The following is an 8650-nucleotide window of genomic DNA, read 5'->3' on the forward strand; positions in this document are numbered from 1 at the left end:
GAAACTGGTTATAAGTTGTGATGGATATTATAAGAATGTCGTTTAAAAAAGGACCCCTAACCGGTGACTGATAGCACGAAATAGAAACATGGTTCCATATTGCCTGCTGGGGGAATAAATGAAACATTGTAAAGCGCATTGAGCTTGATTAATCCGTGAAATGCGCTTTATAAATTTTCATATTTTATTCATCTCTTTACTCTATATAAAAGTTGAAACGTTAAAAGCTCAAGTATTATGGAATTCTTTGTTTCTCCCATTAGGTCTCATTTGTGGTCAAATTCTACGCCCATGGCATTCCCTACGAACTCCACGAATTCGACGTTTTGGCTACAGCAACAACTGCCAGTAAAGAACTCCCGGATGATTTAAACAACAATGATGTCACTATAACCATCCCTGTATTCATGGAAAGCAAGCTGGAACTTACTGGGTGGGTACATTATAATTAATTCCTATAAAATGGGGTTCGAATTACTGACTTTGACTCTATTAATAAACCATTTTGCAATATTATGTTTTTTTTTTTAAATAATTATGCCCCCCCCCCCCGCCACGACATCATAAGATATCGTTGCCTCGGCATTCCACGAAGGAATATAGATCAAACAAGATGTCTGATGTCAACAGAAATCATCTATGTTGTTCAAGTGAGCAAATTGGGGGTTAATAATCTTGCCCAAGGAAAAAAACACATGATATTGCAGGGTGCCATAAGGGAGTTTTAAAATAAAAAATCTGACCCACCACCTCAAATTTGTATAATATCGGGATGAACAGACTAAAGAAATTTTACTTTAGAATTAAAATCATTAAATATCCAGATTTTTTATTGTTTTATTTTCAATGGCAGATATTGCGTTCGTCACAATGTGCGGCTATGTGTGGTCGAGTGGTATGATACTCGCTTTCGGACCTGAAGATCCTTGGTTCGAGCCTCACTCGGCGCATGGTTGAGTCCTTGGAAAAGGCTCTTTCTTTACTCACATTCTCTCACCGTACTCCGGTGTAAAATGAGTACCTGGCTGTTGACATCGTTGTCTCTGTCGGGATAAAAAAAAATGTAATATCGCCTATCAGGCGGTATGTCTCGTTCTACATGTTACGAGTTGCTGTTTATTAGGGACCCTTTGTAAATAGCTTTGAACACGTTTAGTAGTTATTACTCTATATAAAAGCGTCATGTCTCGTCCCTCGTGTTTATATATTGTTGTTGGCTAGGAGGGACCGCTTATAAAGCGCTTGGAGCAAATTTAGTGAAGATTGTGCAATACAAATGCTTTAGTAATTTTGAGTTTTCTATTTAAAATGTTTCTAATATTTTGATTTCAGAGTGTCAATACCTAGTCAAGTGGCAGTAACACCTAAGTCTAACACAGAATTACCGACCTTGCCCATGTCTCATTTCTACACACTTCGCAACATGGGACCCAGCCCAGTTCCACACGCCCATCTTGCATTGTCCATTCCACATTTTTACGGGCTTCACGTAGAAAAAGTTGATGTAAGAGAAAACAATATACAAGTAATATACGGAAAATGAATAATACAGTTGTTTTTTTTAAATTGTTAACACGGAGAATTTCGGGGTTAAAATCCTTCTTTAGCTAATAACAAAATTACTTTAAATGTTTTTGTTATTGGTTGAAGAAGTCCTTTGAGCCCGAAACGTCCCTTGTCTTGCACTTTGTTTCTTTATTAAGCTGTCATATTCATTTCTGTAGATTATTTCTAAGAAACATTTAACAAATTAGTATTCGTTTTGCAAGATAAAACATGATTTCATGATGGATATTTGCTCTGTAATGCTATTTTTCAGTATTATATTTTTAAAATAATCAAAAACCAAACACGAGAATTCTTTGAACTTTATGACAGTAATACGTCTAGAATTTTATATTATGGTAATATAATAATAATATAGCAGCCAAGTGTGTTATTGTACTGATGTAGAAACGCATGTTTTACTTTCCAGGTGGAGACAGTTTCAGTAACCGAATCATCCCATGTACCAGTGGAATGCTCTGAAAAGCTCATCGTCAATGAAGAAAGTAATTCTTTGGTTGACAGATCAGTTAAAGACGATTCCACGTCCTTTGTGGTAAGCAATAAATACTTATTTTTTAACGCTTCAACTCTAAACTGTGGTAGATACTAGGTCAAAATAAGCTAAAAGAACAAAAGTGGATATATAAGTTAACATGAACAGAGATATGAAATAGATAGAACAAAATTGATGTAATTCAGCTCTTTATCAATGTTTTTAGATAGCCATTTTAATGATTAGTTTTATCAATCAAACTATCATCGGTTAATGTTACACATACTCGTAGTTTTGTGTGTTGGCTGGCAGATGTGAGTATTTTACCTAAACGCATAGCATCAATACTACACTTTGAAAATATAAACATTTATTTACGCTAGATTGAGAGATAATTAGGATTTTTGTAATAATATGCATATAAAATGTTATAATTGTCTATATTGTTCTAGACTTGCGACTCCAGCAACTGCACCCACATTCAATGCTACGTTGGCTTGATGCATAAATACGAAGCTGTATACATCAATATCAGTCTCACAGTCAAGCAGGATGTTCTAAAAGTTTGGAAGGTCAGTTCGAATTTCGCCAACAAGTCGCTTTGATTTGAAATCTTAAATATATGCAGAATGAAAAAAGACAGTATATAATAACAGAGAATAAGATTGAATAAATTCCCTCTATTCACCATAAAAGGGAAATTATCCTTTAGGGTATATTCCAAGAAAAGACTGGGAAGAAAAAACAAAACAAAAAAAAAAACTCCAAAAAAACTAGGCCCTCAGCCGCAATGCTTCGCCGCAAAATGAGCTAGGGTCAGATGGCTTGCTCAAGGTCACACAGCAGGGATCAAACTCGGTACCTTCTGGGAACAAACTATACGGCTCTGCCATGCTATTCGAGTTAAGTCGTGTTGTTTTGATGTTATAAATAAATAAAGTACGATTTATTTTAAACAAATAAAACGAGTAAAATAAATAGAATAAAATAACTTTATTAATGCACAAGGGAAGGTTTCCTTCAGAGTTTATCTGAAGAAAAAAATCCACGGAGATAGCAAAGGTCTCATCCATTGTGTAGTGTCACAAAATGAGCGATAGAGATAAGTTTCTGGCTCAAGGCGCGGGGGGGGGGGGGGGGGGGGGGGTAAAAGTTGGGCTAAAAACTGGATCTACCGGCGAATAGAATGGCAATGATAATCCACTTGGCCATCTTGATTATGATGATGATGATGATGATGATGATGATGATGATGATGATGATGATGATAATGATGATGATGATGATGATGATGATGACGTTGATGATTATAATGATGATGATGATGATGATGATGATGATGATGATGATGATGATGATGATGATGATGATGATGATGATGATGATGACAATAATAACAATAATAATAATATTATTATTATTATTATTATTATTATTATTATTATATTATTATTATTTATTATAATAATAATAATGACAATAATAATAATAATAATAATAATAATAATAATAATAATAATAATAATAATAATAATAATAATAATAATAATAATAATAATAATAATAATAATAATAATAATAATAATAATAGAACTTTATTGTCCATAAATATAGCAATTTGTCATTTAGTTACAATTGTTATAACTTTATAGATAGAATGAACTTGAGGTCACTCAGGTCTCTGTTATTGTTTTTTGCCATCCACGTTTATGAGTAATTCTCACTCAACTGTATTAACCAGACTATAGATAGAATGCGCTTGGCCAAGTAGTTCACAACATTGCCATCCGGAAGTATAACGGGCCAACACACAAACTCTGTGTAACCATGAACTTTTATAGTCTGGTTAATACAGTTTAGTGAGAACAACTCACAAACGCGGATGGCAAAAACAATAACAAAGGCCTGAGTGACGTCATCTGCATACTATCTATAAACGTTTATGGTAACACATATTATTATGTGTTGGTCTGTTATACTTCTTGATGGCAATGTTGTGAGTTTCTTAGCCAAGTGCACACTATCAATGACAACACTGAAAGATATTTAATTTCACTCCTACCTATTCTTCCTCTCTCTCTCTCTCTCTCTCTCTCTCTCTCTCTCTCTCTCTCTCTCTCTCTCTCTCTCTCTCTCTCTCTCTCTCTCTCTCTCTCTCTCTCTCTTCTATATCTCAACCAAACTCCGATATCAGAAGTACTTATATACTAGTGCAATAGGAACATTTTCCCTGGATGTCAACTTGTCTTTAGTTTAGAAATCAAACGTATGATAAATATACGGGAAACTTTTATCTTCTTAGTATGTCCTATTCTGCGCGATACTAGACAGACATTACAATGAAATCTGCTTTGCTTAAAATACAGAGTTTCTATTGGGAATCAGAATGAATAACACAAATTACTCAGGCATTATAATCCTTAGGATAAAAGCGGAACTTTTTCATTATTGTGAGATAAATCTGCGGCCCATCGTATCAAAAAAAAGTATTATTTAAGAGATGAACAAGATGCCAAAAAAGTGATTTTAATGTTAAATAAAATGACTAGAAACGTAGATTTTTAGTTTTTGTTAACGAATAATATTATATCTATTGTTATCATTAAAACATGAACTTAACCTTTTCTTTCAAGTGGATCCCGATAGCTCAGTTGATAGAGCTCTTGCTTCACACGCAAAGGGACCTAGATCGATCCCGATATTTTTTTTTCTGACCCCCCCCCCCGCACCCCACCCCTGTCCAAACAACAGTGAATGGGTAGCTAAGTCCGTTAAATTTGGCAGCAGCCTCTCATGGTTCACACTATTATGTTATGACGATCGACCCAATCAGCAAAGTCCGGTCCGCATTCGTGCACCGTCGCAAACCCGCCTGGTAGCATCGTCACAACACACCTTTCGACTAGATGCTCTGCCGTCTCGGGTTCTTGCCCACAGCGTGGACATATTGGAGAGGAAGTTAGACCCCACCGATGTAACGCACTTGCCGTTAGGCAGCTCCTCGACCGAAGCCGATTCGCAGCTACCCAGTGTCTCCTCTTACTGGTATCAAAGCCTGGCAACTTCTCACCAAGCTTAGAGGAGTGTAGGTCCCCGCCCCCACGAGGGATTGAATTCGTCCAAACCGACTTCCATCTCGTATGTGCAGCTCTGTCCGTAGTCAGGGATTCTGCTTACAAGGGTTGCTCGAAACGGGGGCACCGTCCATTATGCGCATGGGAGGGGTATCCCCATTCCCTCTCTCTTTGATCTTAATCAGCCAGTTTCCCGTAATCGTTTCCCTCCGGACATCGGGGGGCTGGGTCGCTGCCATTATCGGGCCCCATTCTCTAGGGGTTGTTGCTAGTGTTCCCGACACTATGTGCATCGACTTGCGAAGTTTTACATCCACCTTCTCAACGTTTCTGCTTCTAGCCCACACTGGAGCGCAATACTCCGCGGTGGAATAGCATAGTGACAGGGCGGACGTTCTCAGGAGCGCTTGGCTAGCGCCCCAAGTCGATCCCGCCAGCTTCCTCAGAAGACTATTCCGCTTCTCTATCTTCCGGGCAACCCCTTCGAGATGCACCCGATAGGTAAGGCTGCGATCCAACGTCACCCCTAGATATTTTGGATGCGGCTCATATGGGAATGGCTGGTCCCCGACTAGGACATTCAGTTTTAGGGTGTGCCAACCACTGCATAAGTGAAATGCAGTGGCCACGGTTTTTGAAGTGTTCATCTTCAGGTACCACTTGTCAAAGTAGGATTTGAGTCTGGTGACGTCCTCGCTGAGTACGCTCTCGAGACGGGTCCACACGTTACTCTGAGTAACGAGTGCCCAGTTGTCTGAGTATCCCAGTCTCAGGGAGGAAGTGTTCGGCATATCGCTAATGTAAACGTTAAACAACATTGGCGCAAGTACCGACCCCTGAGGGACCCCATTCTTCAGTTTCCTTACTTTGCTCGTGACGTCTCCCAGCGCGACGTGGAATTGCCTTTCCCCTAAGATCGAAGAGAACAACTTCAATGTCTTTTTGCACCTCATGATTTTTGCAAGTTTGAGCATCAACCCTTCGCACCAGACCGTATCGTACGCCGCTGATATGTCTATAAAGACAACACCTGTTTGCTGTTTTCTCTCGAACCCGTGCTCAATATGCTTTGTAAGGGCAATGACCTGCTCCGTGGTGCGCCTCACTTCCCTGAAGCCTGCCTGCTCGGGTGGCAGGGCATCGTCTAGGACCGGCCCCCATCGGTTTAATAGAACACGCTCCAACAATTTGTAAAGACAGCTCAGCAGCGATATGGGTCTGTAACTGTCTGCCTCCTTCGCCGGTTTCCCTGGCTTCAGGATGGCAACTATCTTCGCATGCTTCCACACTTGTGGAAGCTTTCCTTTTGCAAGGACGTCGGTCATTGCCTCTGCTAGCCAGGCCCGTGCCCTGGGGCCCAGATGCGTCACCATATCGGGATATACACCATCTATCCCTGCTGCTTTGCCGTTCTTCACTTCGCTAATGGCTGCACCCGCTTCTTGGGGACTGAACGGGGCCGTCCAGTCCGACTCCTCCGCAGGTAGCGAGTACAAAATCGTACGGTACGCCTTGCGGACACCGCGCTCAAAAGCCTGATTAGGGACCCGCTTACTACGGTTCTTAATGTTCTTGGCAATTGTGTCTGCCTCACATTCACCTCACGTGCAGCCTTCGCGTAGTTCCGATCTGGGTCCAATTTCTTTTGTCTCCTGCCACCGTTGCTTCCTTCCCTCTGCCAGAGACTGAAGTAGTCTATCGGCTGCGTTCTGGGACTGGGTCTGCTGGTACTCTCGGTACAGCTCTTCCGACTCTGCTGTCCAGCAAGGGGTGTAGAATTTCCGTTTGCCCCGTGGAATAGAGCGTTGGGCGCTCGTAACCAGTAGCCTACTGAATCTGGTTATATTCTTGGTCTTGGGAGGAATGGCAGGGCAGACCTGCTCGATATAGGAACTGAATTCCTCCCAGTCAGCCTTCCTGAAGTTCCATCTGCAAAGTGGGAGAGACTGCACCCTCGGTATTGTCACCCCAGCTGTGACAAGAACCGGCCTGTGCTGGCTATGCGGAAAGTCCCCGAGGACTGTTCGCTTCACCTGCAGCGGTTCACCGTTCGCGCCTTTCGTTACTAGGGTGAGGTCTAGAGTATACTCCTTCTTATGGCGGGTACCCCGGAAGGTACCCTTGGCTGTAGGATCGTACACTAGGTGTTCTATTTGGAACGCCTTACCGCAGAGCATTCGTGAAAAAGAATCTTTGTCTATTTTTAAACGTTCGCTTAAAACATATTTGTTTCGATTTTAGTAGATGGTATGAGAAGCAAGATAGGTTTGGTTTGTGTTGTGTGTTGTGTTGTGTGTGTGTGTGTGTATGTGTGTGTGTGTGTGTGTGTGTGTGCTTGTGTGAGTGAATGAGTATGTTTCAGCCAAAGTAATTTGTAATTTAAGCGCTTAGAATCTGGTGTCTCGGAGTTATAGCGCTATATAAGTTTTCAGCATTATTATTATTATTATTAGATCATTACAGTCCATCCATGAGCGGAGTTGTCTTCCTGCCTCGTTGCAGTCTCGGTAGCCCCATTCGTGATGGTGGCTATTAAAGTTTCCTAGACAGATGGAAGGATGGCTGACCACCGGTACCGGTGGTGTAGTCCAAGTCGCTCTAGGTGGTTTGTAAATATTATGCAAACACAGTCCACCTACTTCCACGGAAATTCGGTTCACCCCATTGCTGCCCGTTACGCTCTCAATGACCCTTACCTTCGATGGCTCTTTAGCGTAAACGCTAACCCCTCCTTTGAGCCTCGAAGTATCCTCGCGTTGGACCACCGTATAGCCTGGGATCTGGAATCGGGAAGATTGCGCGCCTGAGTAAAGGTGGGTCTCCTGTAACAGGAGGATGTCTACGCAATGGGCGGCCAATAGCTTTGATAAAAGCTCATTTTTTGCCATACTCTGGCTCTCGACGTTCAGGGACAATATGTGCGTCAGGTCGCCATCCCCGCCGTCGCATTTTCCAATTGGCAGGCCGCGAATCAATTGATGCATGGGACGTTTGCTTTTTTCTTGGACGTGCCGACGACACTGACGACAGGAACGCGGTATTATTTGGCTAGGCGGCAGACCGCTTCGCCATTGACGGGTCTGATTGGGACTCGACACGAAGATAATAGTGTGGCGCCGGGGATAGGGCTGCTATTCGGGCACCGGGTTGGATCAAATTTAGTCACACACCGGGGCGAGCAGCTCATGTGGCTCGTTGGCTCGATACCCGGGATGGTCTCGTGACGGTCGACCGGGATTTACACCTTTGCCCTCCCGTGTGGCTCAAGCCCCCTCACCACTACAAGGTAAAGATCCACGAGGGGGTTAGATTTGGCGAAAAATACTTTGCGATAGACTAACGTCCTATCCAAAGAATCGTAAGCAATTGCTATTGTCCGTTTCACGCAATAGAATCGGGGATATACTCGGCTCCATGGGCCCAATGGCTCTGAAGGACTGTATGCTAATTTGTAAACAAAAATCCAAGATGGCAGCCGTCACCATGGCAACCACATTGTAAACAATGTTTAGAAATTTCTGACCATGGGCTTTCC

General features: G+C 42.0%; 1 protein-coding gene across 1 annotated transcript in view; it reads left to right on the top strand.

Moving 5' to 3' along the window:
• Positions 1 to 8650, top strand: part of LOC144965660 (integrin alpha-4-like) — a gene marked incomplete in the record, with an annotated part of 65256 nt that overhangs the window by 54855 nt on the left and 1751 nt on the right. The window contains 4 exon segments of the mRNA XM_078901223.1: positions 264 to 433; positions 1333 to 1504; positions 1976 to 2101; positions 2494 to 2613. Of these exon segments, the coding sequence (XP_078757349.1) occupies positions 264 to 433; positions 1333 to 1504; positions 1976 to 2101; positions 2494 to 2613 (588 nt within the window).

Source organism: Berghia stephanieae, chromosome 2 (genome assembly GCF_034508935.2).
Source record: "Berghia stephanieae isolate SIO BIC M18660-M18661 chromosome 2, UCSD_Bste_1.3, whole genome shotgun sequence".
NCBI lineage: Eukaryota > Metazoa > Mollusca > Gastropoda > Nudibranchia > Aeolidiidae > Berghia > Berghia stephanieae.